The sequence below is a fragment of the Sphaeramia orbicularis genome, chromosome 14 (genome assembly GCF_902148855.1).
Source record: "Sphaeramia orbicularis chromosome 14, fSphaOr1.1, whole genome shotgun sequence".
NCBI lineage: Eukaryota > Metazoa > Chordata > Actinopteri > Kurtiformes > Apogonidae > Sphaeramia > Sphaeramia orbicularis.
The window spans coordinates 18,254,535-18,268,899 of NC_043970.1; the positions used below are offsets into that span (position 1 = coordinate 18,254,535).

Below are 14,365 nucleotides of genomic sequence, written 5' to 3' on the forward strand. Positions count from 1 at the left end.
ACTGTAAACCTTGCACTGAGGTATAATTAAAGTATAATTAAAGCCTGACAGACGTCTAAGTGATGTATTTAAGGCCAGTGTTGGAAGAAGTATACAGGTCCTTTATTTTTGTAAATCTACCAATCAAGGCTCTAATAGTTTGGGATTTTTCATTATAGTTTAGTTTTATTTAGTTTTGACTTTTTTTTTTTTTCTCTAATTCAGTTCGTTTTAATTTGTTTTTAGAGCAGGTTTGCTAGTTTTTATTAGTTTTTGTTATTTTCTAAATGCTTAGTTTTAGTTTAGTTTTAGTTTTTTCATATCTTTTCTCTTCCTCGCCGTCGTATTCACATAAATCCCAGACAGGACTCTGCTGCTTTTTCCCAACCTTAGTCTCCATGTTTCCAGGTAGAGTGGGGACCAGAAAATCACCGTAAACCACAAGTGACCACAAGTGACGGACCGTGAAGTGTCGTATGGTGCCAGCAGCTAAAATTGCTAGAGCGAAATAAATCGATTTCATATCAATCCGACATTGACAAAGACGGAAACTAAGGGAATTTTATCCATAATTTTTATATGTTTTAGTTAGTTTTGTAAACACACAATACAGTTTCAGTTAGTTATCATTTTTCTCTTTTAATTCTACTTTTTATTTATTTCAGTCTTACGAAAATGTTTTTTCAATTCTAGTTTTTGTCATTTCGTTAGTTTTCGTTAACGATAGTAACTTTGGTACCAATACCACGCTGTGAAAAGACTCTATTAATCACTCATGCTTGAGTTTATCACAAAGATTGAGAGATAACACATTTGGAGAAACATGGATAGAAAAGTCAAACAACTGAAGTGGAATAAAATGTACATTATTTCCTACTGAGATTGAATTGAGTGGAAATGTAAAATAGTGAACACTTGATACTCAGTGATACTTGAGTAAAGCTACTTCATTAAATTCGATACTTAAAATATTGCAGACAATAGCAGACTAGAAACAGTGTGTAGAAGCAAAAGCATAGCATAAGTTCTGTAAGATTTTCACGTAAACAAAATGAAATGCACACAAGTAACATATTCATTTTCTTTGTGTAAACTTTGAATCAACTTAAATATGTAGTCCAACTAACATCAAGTCAAGAAAAATAAATAAATAAACACTTCAAAGTTCCCTCCACTCCAAAACAAGAATTTCTTCATGTTCTTACCCTGTAATCTTTGAGCTTCACCCTGCAGAATGATGTGTGTTCAGAGTCTGGCGCTGTGTTTTTCTGTGCTGGTGTAAAATCATAAAGCTTACGAGACGGATTCATGACACCACATGTAATTTGACATCGACTGTGTAACTTTGAAACTTGCCTTCACAGCACAGATAAAGAAAATGAATTTTACGGAGACTGGGAAACATCACAGCAGTCTAAGAGTTAAACTGAAGAAAATATTTACATGTTCGGAGAGTTTGGGTTTTTTCAGTGTGGGAGGTGGACGTCACTTTCAGAACTGTTAACAATGTCTTGAACTTGTTTGTTTTTACAGAGGGTACACGTTATTATCCACACTGTACTGTATTTGACTAGAGGGAATGTTTTAGGATATGCATTACTACATGCACGTATTTGTTTATTTATGGTTGTACTGTATTGTATTCTTTATTTTAACAGGTAACAGATGCATCCAGTACAAAGTTTGAGTACAAATACAGATTCATTCATCACTACTGACCAAATTCAATGTTCAGTTACAGCCATGTTGTACAAGAGAACTATAATGTGATAACAACAAAGAATCTACTACCACTAAACCTCAGAGTATTCTGTACATAAATATTGTCATTTATTGGATATGCAGATTTCCTTTTTATGTCTGAAATGTATCCTCCAAATTCTGTCACAATTACATTCAGTAGTCGACCATTTGTATCATATTGACTGTGATCTTGTGAAGTGACTATTGTGTAGTTTTAAAGGATCTAAAATCCAAACTGTGTCTCTGTCTGTTTGTCCAACAGGAGGCCAGTTTGTCCATCTGGATGCTTTTCAGTGACAACACAGCTGCCACTCTGACTTACTTTGATCCCAAAGACTACAACCTCAATGCCTCCACACTGGATGATAAAGTCGTGTCGGTGTCCCAGGAGCCTCAGCAGCGCTGGCCTGTGGTGGTGGCAGAAGGGGAGGGATCTGGCGAGATGGTGCGTGTAGAGATGACCATCTGCGAAGCCTGCCAGAAGACTAAACGCAAAAGTGTCATCTCGTCTGCCACAGTTTATGTCAAGGTCCGCTTTGGCCCGGAGGAAGACTCTGAGGAAGAGGTAACCACCGAGGGGGAGATTGAGCTGGCTCCCATCACTCGGCGTCCAGTCATTGATCCGAACATCGGTGTAAAAATTTATGAGACGTCTAATGAGCAGCCAGCCAGTGTTCCCATTGATTACACCAATTTCCCCACTATTAGCAACGAGGAAAGACCGACAGAGAGTGATGAAGAGGACGACTTTGTCCACTCACCTCGCAACATGACCGACCTGGAGATCGGCATGTACGCTCTGCTCGGCGTCTTCTGCCTGGCTATCTTAGTCTTTCTCATCAACTGCATTGTTTTCGTTCTCAAATACCGCCATAAGAGGATTCCACCCGAGGGTCAGGCCAACATGGACCACTCCCACCACTGGGTGTTCCTGGGTAACGGCCAGCCGCTGAGGGCCCAGTGTGATCTATCTCCGCAGCAGGTGGAAAGTCCCAGTAACCCTCTGGAAAGCGTACAGACTTGTTGCCATGGGGACCACCACAGCAGCGGCAGCTCCCAGACTAGTGTTCAGAGCCAGGTACACGGGCGGGGTGACGGCAGCTCCGGGGGCTCGACGAAGGAGAACGGCGAGGAGGCCAACTCACCAACCTCCAAGCGCAAGCGAGTCAAGTTTACCACCTTTACTACCCTTCCCACAGAGGAGCTGCCCTATAACTCCATCCCCATAGCAGATGAAGAAGACATTCAGTGGGTTTGCCAGGATATGGGTTTTCAAGACCCAGAGGAACTGCACGATTACATGCGCAGAATAAAAGAAATAGCCTGAGACAAGAGGTGCAGCTCTCTCAGCTTTCTAACGAAACGTTCCTTTCTATTTTTCTCTTTTTCACCTAAGTGAAAGATAATTTTTCACAGACAAAAAGGCCAACTATCAATTTGGTTAGGGTTTGTTCCATTTAGTTTGCACAGTGCTGTCTCATACACGCTCACTCTTCTCAGAATGGCAAAAGTGAATGCAAGTAAGCCAAAGACTCGACCAGAGGATCTCAATCAGTAGAGAAACCTGTACACCTTGGCTGCAGCGTTTGTTTCACTGGGAAGCTGAGCTATAGTCAGCTCATGTATTTTCAGATTTTGATTCTAGAGAACGCCTGATATGGACAGGAGTGTAGAAAACGGTCTGGTATGTGGTTACTGGGACTCTGTAGTACTGTACTCCAAACAATAGAGGCCTTTGATGAACTCATTACTGTCAAAGACTCTAATGAAAGCTATGTTTAAACAGTCTTTTTGTTTTTGCCAAAGTAGGAAAAGTGTTCTTTTAATGGCGAAATTTTCTTCATTGTTGTTCTTAGTGCAGCACACTCATCATTTCTACTCATGTCCATACATTTTTCTACATTTCATAAGTAGTCAAAAGCAGTGCCCTACTACTAGTCCTCCTGGTCCTGAACAAATCTAATGCCTTACAAAAATGGTCACAGATCACTACTTATATCAGCGCAGACACCCTGTTTTCTCACTATGGCTAGAGACAGTGTAGTAAGAGTAACCATGTATAACACTACAACTGATCTCAAGCATGAGGTATAAATAGAAGAGCTTGTTATTGTGGAGATCTCGAATATTGTTTGCATGGAAGGGGATCTTGAGGCACAATCAGTTTTCCAAATTTGTAAATGTTTGTATTGTAATTATGTAATCATTCATACACATAACTAAAGTGAATATGTTATCATGCATTACACGCATGCCATGCCATGCCATGCCATACCAGGCCTACATACATGCAGACATTCCTCTACTATGTGTATATACTGTATCAAGCCGGAGTCGCCCCCGGCACAAGCCTAACACTCAACAAACTACTTACTTCAAGCTAAATGAGTGGGAAGCCAGTTGAAGTCATTGAAATTTTATAGTCCTGTGGTGCGTAGGTTCCCCCTCGCTAATGTCATGACAGAGCAGTAGCTTTTTAACACGTTTGACCGTTGGACACAGGGGTTTTGCTATGCATCAGAGCTGTAACAGATCAAATCTTTTGATGATTTATTTCCCTTCTACAAGTGTAGTCGGCCCTCATCTTCTGGCAGAATAAAGAATAATCTAATGTACTATATGGGCACATCTGCACCCAACACAAGATCCTCTAAACTCTTCAGGAAACATCATTCATCCAAAAAAAAAAAAAAAAAAAGAAGAAGAAAAGACTATGAATAATTATTGATTTGCTCCATCATTCAAATCACCACCATCCAATGTTGTCATCCTGTTTTCCACACCGTTATGTATGTAGCTCCTATTTTTGTTTAATCCCTCAAACCCACACTATTTCTTGTATGAATTTCACGGACAGAACAGAGACTAGTAGCTTTTACCGTTTAAGAAATCAGAGGTGTTTGAGTATGGTTGAGACACCATGTACAAGTATCTCAGGATGCTGTTTGGCTTTGGTAAAATTCTGCCTGGACTAAGCGACAACTGCAAACAACACGGCTAATGGATGTCATTTGCAGGTTTGCAGGCACGCTAATTACTTTTTTTTGAGAATCGTACGGTTTACAAAACAACTGGTTAGAATGACTATTCAATATCTCAAGTGAGGTTTCAACCAAAACACTGCAAGACAGCCAGACACAGAGTAACTGAGAGCATGATGACAGCAGGGCTAACAGTGTTTTTAACTGCAGTCGCCCCGTTAGTGTAGTGTGTGCTTTTTTAGTAGTGAAGTGAGTGGAGATGTTATTCCAGCTCTGATCTTACATAAAACAAATTCTTTTCATACTAATGAAGCAACCATGAGTTAAAAATAAGTTTTTGTCACTTTCTTTAATTCTGTACTGCATCTAAGGGCTTGGATTCCTCTTTAATGTTAACCGACTGATTTTGGCAATCCTACAAAGAAAAAAAAAACAAACAAAAAAACAACCTCTGTAACCTGCTTCTCCTGGTGATAATGAGTGCAAACTCCATTTGTCGCAAAACAAACTCAACATTATGTCACCATCCTTCCTGCTTTTCAGCTCCTACAGCCTTATTAAAGACCCAATCCAGAATGACTCCACTCGTGGCAACGCTCTTGTACAAACACCACTTTAAAACTGGACTAAAAAGTTTACATATTTACTTTGGAAATATGTTTCTCTGCTCCTTAGCCAACCATTGTGGTCACTCAACTGTCATAAATGTGATCTCAAAATACAGCAACATTGTAAATACTGTCTGGAGCAAAACGGGCTTTCACTTTTTTATGGAAGTTGCCATGAGATTACTTTCCATGAAGTCATACATGTATATAGACCAACATTTGATGTATCAGAAATCCTGGATTGGGACTTTAAGGATTTGGTTTTACTGCATGCCCTCTATATGTTCACTGTGGTTGAAATGAACAATGACCTGATTCTAGTGTTTAATAATATTCAATCTGTGTTAACATCTAAAGGGAAGATGAGGCATCGTTTCTGACAGTCCAAGCCCATCCTTCAGCCACAGCATCACCATGATTTACCATGAAATTAGGAGAAGTAGCAGCCTGCTGGAAGTGTTTGAGTTTTAACTTTAAACGATGGTGTCTCAGGATGAATGTAGGATTCTTCTTCAAATAGGCTGTTTGTGTTCAGTGTCGATGTGGTCAGCCCAGTCTGATGGCACTACTGGAACAGATTAAGTATCTAATAGCAGCTTTGTCCAGTGTCTTTCAGTTCCTCTTGCACAGTATCCTGACAAGCCACATCTCAAATGTCTACTTCTTCTCAATTGTAAAAGTTTTCACCCTAAAATTTGATTTTACTCCATTCACACATATTTATTTTTGTAATACCACTTCAGTGACAGTGCACAGTGCGTTTTTTTTAAACTCATCAAGCTGCTACCAGAAACTTAATCTTCTTGCAAAATGTAATTGAACATCTTGAATTGTACCTTTTGCCCCCTGACAGAGAACTGTGCGCGGCGTGCAAAGGCTCATTCGGCTGTGCCAAGTAACCACCACACTGACTATACTATGTTAATGTACAGAGCACTCTTACATTTCCTGTATTCTCTTGAAAACAAACCCTTGTATTTTCCTGTTATATGTAAAGTACTAAAAGAAAATGCAATACACATCTCTTTGTGTCATTTTTACTGAGTGCAGCCAGTGTTTGTTGAAGAAAATATGTTTTTTATTTGTTTTAGCGTGGCAGCCACTGTATGGAAGAACACTCTGACCTTGAAGGGATGTGGTTTATCATTTATACTTCCTTCCAAATGAATGCAAATTTAACCATAGTAAAGTCCAGAACTCAACTAACTCCACAAGAATTATTGTGCACTTCATCTCACTGTGAATAAACCTTTTCTCAAGAGATAACAGATTATGGCCCTGCAGGTCAGTCAAGAAAACTTCTAAAGGAAAACAAAGCACCATATATGTTTTTAAGAGGTTTTTGGGTAATGTATATGTTGTTTTTTTTTTTTTTTTTTTATGTTTAGATGTTTTCCTTGTGCACAGAGTTGCAGTGTTAAACCAGAACTCCAGAGCCACTGGAATGTGATGACAAAAATGCAGCATGATTGACAGAGGAAACTGGCAACAGCTAACATTAAAGCTACTTACTTTAGCACATGATCCCACATAATGCTACTCTTATGTTTCTGCACCTACATCTTAAACCAGTGGTTCCCAACCTTTTTTGGCTCGTGACCCCATTTCAACAACATAAATTTCTGGCGACCACAGACATTCAAAACAGAGACATTTTTATTGCTAAAATTAATTTGTTTTTGATCGTGTAATAGTTTGCTATACTATGTTGCAAATAAATGTTAATTTTAGACGACATTTAGGCTATATAATGTATATTATTATGGACGGAGGCAGAAAAACCAGGTGTAGATTACTGCACAAAGTGAGAATTTTATTTTCCTTGGTCAGGATATGTACAGTGAGTCCAGCTTGGATTTACAAGGCTGACAATTAATACTGAACAAACAATAACTCAAACTATGAATTATGAAAGAGCTGCAGCATCTGAAACCGACCACAATGAACATTTGAAAGATAAACAGTACCACAGTGCTTCAGTTTCAGCTTCAGTTTATCATGTCTTTCATGTATTGTGATTGCCTCAACTCACCATATATTTTTTATTAGGAAGTTTTTTTTTTATTTTTATTTTTTTTAATCAATTACTAGAAATTTCAGGTGACCCCATTTGAATTCCAGGCGTTCTCACATGGGGTCCTGACCCCAAGGTTGAAAAACACTGTGTTAAGTTAATATTTGCAAACTTTACTTTACTTTAGGGTGATCTTTTGACAGGTATTCAGTCTGGTTGCATCGTTTTACACAGTTTGATTCAGTGTCACTCCACCTCTGAGCCTAGTGACTCAAAACAAATAAAAAGGTGAAGTCCAATCGTTTTTAGAATATTTAGACGAAATATGGATTCATTCATACACAATGTGAGGTACATGTACCATTACATTGATTAAATATAAATTAAATAAATATTACCCACATGTCTCACATTCTGATTTCATTTGGAGCAGATTCCCAGTGTTTATAATATCATTTGGATGCAAACAAATTCAGAAACAACAGAGTGAAGATGAGATAAGGCTGGTGTTTTATATGGTATGATTCTGAATGTCATGTATTCGGGAGTTCAAAGCGGACACCTTTGGCCGCCGTATGCATGTTTCCCCACCAGGGTTGATCAGATTCTCACTGGGGTCCTACACTTGTTTGAAGTCCACGGATCACCGCTGCTCATCTCCTGCTGTGCTCAGTCTGAAGGCCTGGGTCCCATCGCATATCACCGACCACTACTGGAGCAACGTAACGCTCCTGCAGAGACAGCACCACACACACCTACAGTGCTGCATGTCTAGTCATACAGCAGCTCCAGTCCACAAAATCCATACTTTGAACTGTTTACTTGAAGTCTGGAGTGTTTACTCCTTTAGTTCGCTTCTTTTCGGCAGCTGTGATCAAAGCCTTGTGAACTCAGGTAAGGCACACAGGTCGTTAGCAGGGAGTAAGTGGGTTTTTGGGACTGAGCAGACAGATGCTGACAGCTGATCGCCAGCAGCAAAGTCTAGGCAAATAAACCAGACAAGAACTAAAGTGATCTAATAGTAGAAACTGCAAGGCTTACTCTTTTCAACAAAATGGTTTTTGATGGAGAGGCAACAGTCTCCTTAATCTCAGAGGAGTTAATTACACATCTGAAATGTATTTTTATAAAAACATAGTGCCGTGTGAAATGCAAAGACAAGACAGTTTTAACAATGTGTTGTGGGTCATTAGTCACAAAAACAAAATGATACACTTGAGTTTCCCTTAAAGCAGGGGTGTCAAACTCATTGTAGTTCAGGGGCCACATTCAGCCCAATTTGATCTCAAGTGGGCCGGACCTGTAAAATAATAACAGTGAAAAAGGTAAAATTATATTATGATCAGGTTTACATCCACAAAGTTACCTTAAAAATCTGAATAACACGAACAACTTGAATTGTCTTAAGAAAAACACGTGCAATTTTAACAATATTCTGCCTTGGTTTATCAGTTTATCATTTACACATGTGTGTTACAATCACACAAAACATTTAGTAACAATCAGAATACTGGTAAACTTGGATTTACTTTTCTTAAGACATTTCTGTTTGTTTATATTTGTTCAGGTTATTTTTTGTAAAAGTATAGTTTGATAATGTTAACATTTTCATATAATTTTACTTTTTTACACCAAAAAAACAAAGAAAATGTGGGGTTGTCATTATTTATAGGTTATTGTGATCATATTTTACTGGTCTGACCCACTTACAGGGTGGGGAAGCAAAATTTACAGTGAACATTTAGTTGTTTTTTCTCAGCAGGCACTACGTCAATTGTTTTGAAACCAAACATATATTGATGTCATAATCCTACCTAACACTATTATCCATACCTTTTCACAAACTTTTGCCCATATGAGTAATCAGGAAAGCAAACGTCAAAGAGTGTGTGATTTGTTGAATGCACTCGTCACACCAAAGGAGATTTCAAAAATAGTTGGAGTGTCCATAAAGACTGTTTATAATGGAAAGAAGAGAATGACTATGAGCAAAACTATTACGAGAAAGTCTGGAAGATACTATTAAAGAAGAATGGGAGAAGTTGTCACCCGAATATTTGAGGAACACTTGTGCAAGTTTCAGGAAGCGTGTGAAGGCAGTTATTGAGAAAGAAGGAAGACACATAGAATAAAAACATTTTCTATTATGTCAATTTTCTTGTGGCAAATAAATTCTCATGACTTTCAATAAACTAATTGGTCATACACTGTCTTTCAATCCCTGCCTCAAAATATTGTAAATTTTGCTTCCCCACCCTGTAAAATCTAATTGGACTGTATGTGGAACCTGAGTTAAAATTATTTTGACACCATTGATTGTTAATATCTTCAGGGTAATTCTTGCATTTCACAAATTCATCACATGGGCTGAATTGGACCCTTTGGCAGGCCGGATTTGGACCCCGAGCCGCATGTTTGACACCTGTGCCTTAAAGCATCGAAATCTGCACAGTGAAAGAGCCAGATATTGAACTGCGCTGATAACACTAGACAAATGTGGACCCCAGCTTCTATCCGGAAGACTTCTGACAACAAACACTGCGACCCAGGGTGAAAGGTGCTGCCATGCTGTTTCTGTTTAATGTATGAGTCAGTGCCTTGAGGTTCAGTGTCACCGTACAGTGCAAAAGACAAAGAGCTGTGAGAAACCACTGCCTTCTCTGTCCCAAAAAAAAAAAAAATGAAGACATCAGGAAAAAATGTGACTGTTCATCCTAATGCGCATCATTTTCACATCACACGCTTGTAGTATGACCAAACAAACCCATACACACTCATGAATATATCCCAGAGGACACACTGAAGCTCCCATTTCTAATTCTGCAATTCCCTTTAATCCATTTATCGCCCTTCTCTCTCTCTTTTCCAGTTGTCTTCTTATGACTGTGTATGAGAGTAATGAGCTAATAGACTTTCACATTTTATGCTCCAGGTTTATTGAGACAGGGTTTTCTCAAGGGAGACGCCTTTGGTCATTTTGCCAACTGTGTCCTATACGACCTCATTTCATATCACATTCACACTACAACTTCAGGGGAAGAAATCTTTGTTATGTCAAGATAATAAAATAATTATCTCGTGATAGCAGGAATTAGAATTAGAATTAGAATATAATTGCGAGCGTGGCCGTTCCCAGTTGCAGAGACATGTACTTTAAGGCTGTAACTGGATTAATTCTCCACGTTTTAATTACCATTCTACGCTATGATAATATAAATAATTTAAATGCACTGTAATTGGGGCACATGCTTGTCATGCAACGAGCTGATTTGCTGGAACATATGAATAGAGCTGAAGCTCAGAGAAGCAGCGTGAAGACGACATGGTTTGTCATAGTCGCTTCAGTGAGTGAAGACGTACAGCTCACTCGTAATTTGTTTTGAGTCTAAAATGCAGGGGTGACTCTGGGTAGATCAATTTAGTGGTCTTTGTGAACACACCAGCCATTTATGTCTTATCTAACCTGCAATAAATGGTCACTTTAGGGCTCCCCTAAACCAGACATCACATCAGACAGATAAGAAGAAACCCAACCCATGGAGAAATCGTTTATTTATCAAGACAAATTGCAGAGATACAGTAGCACAGCGCCTGGACTTTAATTCAATTCAAGGCCACCTAAAGGAAAAAGACTTGAAAAATGCCGTTGTAGCTCAGATTTTTGCTCTCACTTTTATGTTCTGTGTTGTTTTTATTTTATCCCGGGGGGTAACAGGCCAGTCATGATCTCAAGATATTTCCAGAGCAGCTACAATGAAGCCTGACAGCAGAAATATCTCTAACTATATAAAACATCAGCCGTAAATGTCGGGTTTCGGTGTCAGTCCCTCCGAATCAAAGCCAGTCTTCTTTTGAGACTTACCATTTTCACAGGCGTTCAGCGATCATACAGGGAGAGATCCATCATAGGAGAGGCAGAGATAACAGTTCCACTCTGACAGCTGCCTCCATAGACCAGAATGCAACACCACGATGAGACATGTTGCATTTCAGATGAGGGTAACAACACTTAATGTGACTGGGAAACATGGCTCTTGCTGTGCTCTTCACATTTTTCATATTTATTTCATAAAATTCATGTGCATTCAAGCAGCTTGTCTGAGGAGTGGAAAACATGGACGAGTAGAGGAAAAAGTATGATTTTGTAATATTTTTAGGAGAGATTTCTGCAGATTCCTGATGCAAACTAACTGAAATGAGTTAAACTTGTGCTTTTCTTGTTCAAAAAGCCTGTAGCGAGAAAAATGCAGCAGGAATCTCGGGCAAAAAACTAAAAATTTGACACATGGTAAGTTAGAATGTGCTTTTTTTTTAAACTCCCTTCAATATTATGTGCACATTATTCTGTTAAATTATTAACTGGAGGCTTTATTTACTTCAGCTTTGGCAAACAACTTTTAACAGCTGCCACTGTTCTGATAGCATTCTTTAACATTTAGTTTCTCTAATGAGTGTAAAGTGTTTATAAAAGGAAAAATGAAGAATAATGAGAAGCGCTGACACTGGGCTACTTTAGTTTCTATTGCGATGGAGGCGGCTTCAACTACGACTACTGTTTCCCATGGTAACGTTACAGACAACCCCTGAAATAACACCTGTTACACCTCCAACATCATAACAGGATCAGAAATCTACCTTTTACTATTGAAGGACTGGAGGGACAGCTGAAGAAGTGGCCTCAGATATCACACACTAGCATATTTAGAAACATTAATGCGTCCTGGTTTCAGACAATGAAGAAATTATCGAAAAACCTCCATTAGCATTTAATACTCGGTTGGTTATTGTGGTCTTTATTTTATCATGATTAGGACACAGGTATAGTCAAATTACAACGGAGCTACATTTCATTGTGTGTTTATAGTCTATGGTGCATTGCAGTGCATGTAGTGCACAGGTGTCAAACATGCGGCACGGGGGCCAAATCCGGCCCGCCAAAGGGTCCAATCCGGCCCTTGGGATGAATTTGTGAAATGCAAAAATTACACTGAAGATATTAACAATCCTTTTAGTTCAGGTTCCGCATTCAGAACAATTCAGTCTAAAGTGGGTCAGATCAGTAAAATACTACCATAATAACATATAAATAATGACAACTCCAAATTTTTCTCTTTGTAAATATAAATATTTTCATTTATTTACGCTCAAACAAAGTATAATTTCGCCAAAAAAAATGTGAATAACCTGAACAAATATGAACAACCTGAAATGTCTTAAGAGAAGTATGTGCAATTTTAACAATATTCTGTCTGTTATTAAATGTTTTGTGTGTTTGTAGATCCACTGTGATCTGTAAGTTGTAATGTATATGTGTAAATGATAAACTGAGGCAGAATATTGTTAAAATTACACTTATTTTTTCAGTTTGTTCATGTCATTCACATCTTTTGAAAGGATAGTTTGTAGATGTAAACTTTTTCATAATTTACATTTACTTTTTTCGCTCTAAAACAGAGAAAAGTTTGGAGTTGACATTATTTGTATATTATTATGTTATTATTTTACTGGTTCAGCCCACTTCAGATCAAATTTAGCTGAATGTGGCCCCTGAACTAAAATGAGTTTGACACCCCTGATGTAGTGTGTCACAGACAGATACTAATTTCAGTAAGTCTGCTGTGTTTGTTGTATGAGCAAAGGGCCTCTATGTGCTGATTCAGTGTAAACTTTGTCTATGATATGAACCAGTTCACTTCCTGTCTCCTAAATGGGCGTGGTCCTAAGGGTTGAGAACGTCATGGAAGTAGGTTAACGAGGTCTACATCAGGGGTGTTAAACATACAGCCCACAGACCAAAACTGGCCCATGAAGGGTCCGATCCAGCCCATGTGATGAATTTGTGAAATGCGAAAATTACGCTGAAGTAATAAACAGCCAATGGTATCAAAATCGTTTTAGGTCAGGGGCCACATATAGCAGCAATTCAATCTGAAATGGATTGGGCCAGTAAAATAATATATTGATAACCTATAAATAATTACAGCTCCAATTTTTTCTATTTGTTTTAGTGTAAAAAAGTAAGATTACGTGAAAATATTTACATTTACAAACTATTATTCACAAAAAAATATGAATAGCCTGAAGAAATAAGATGAACATGAAATGTGTTCAGCGAAGTAAGCACAATTTTAACAATATTTATATTTTTTATAAAATCAAACTACTATGTGGAGGTAGAGAAGTATATTATTTTGTAGTAGTAATAGAATAGTTCAGGTTCTTTGGTATGAGCATATTTTTTTATCATTCTGGCATCTAATGAATCAATCAGTCTTGTAACAAAACTGAGCATTTTTCTCTGTTTTGTTCTGGGGGTCTGTCTATTCTTGACATTAAAAACTCCATTTCTGAGTTAACGACTGCCTTAATTACCCACAGCCATGATAACACATACTTATCTGACATTCTGAACCATTAAAAGAGGAACATATTACTCCTTTTCATTAATACAAACTTTATTTAAACTCAGAATATATTGAGGTAGAGGCTTCTTTTGGCAGCATAGCCAAGAAGCAACAACAGAAAAAGTGATAAGAAAAATCAATAAAAGAGTAATTTAGTAAACAATAAAACTTGGAGACAACATTGAAGAAAATACAGCAAGGGCATGGAAGAAACAACTGTTATATATATATATATATATATATATATATAGAGAGAGAGAGAGAGAGAGAGAGAGAGAGAGAAAAAGAGGAAAGGCAATTGAGTGAAACAATAAAATCCATTAAGAGTAATTATGGGCCAATGAAAAAACAAGCCATAATTAAAATATGGTGAAAGTAAAGTTTTTATTGTGCTAGTGCGGAAAGTGCATTCTAAGTTGCAGGAGTACGATGAATAAAACTGGATTTTCTGAGATCAGTAAAAACAACTGGCACCCGCAGTGTAATAAAATCATTACAGCATTTTCTAATGGGGTTTGAGCAGCACCAAAATAAATTAAAATCAATGTGCAAAGCATCAAAAGTAACTACATGACTGTTCCCTGGTGTATTGATTGAAGTTGTTCTCCAGTCGTCGTCTTTGGATGATGTTTATTT

General features: G+C 38.0%; 1 protein-coding gene across 2 annotated transcripts in view; it reads left to right on the forward strand.

The window, feature by feature from the left end:
- tmem132e (transmembrane protein 132E) overlaps positions 1-6,332 on the forward strand; it is a 735,885-nt gene extending 729,553 nt beyond the window's left edge. For both annotated transcript variants that reach the window (XM_030154381.1, XM_030154380.1), the window contains exon 9: positions 1,985-6,332. In XM_030154381.1, coding sequence (XP_030010241.1) covers positions 1,985-3,049 — 1,065 coding nt within the window. In that variant the 3' untranslated portion in view covers positions 3,050-6,332. The remainder of the gene's footprint in view (positions 1-1,984) is intronic.
- Positions 6,333-14,365: the final 8,033 nt, after the last annotated feature.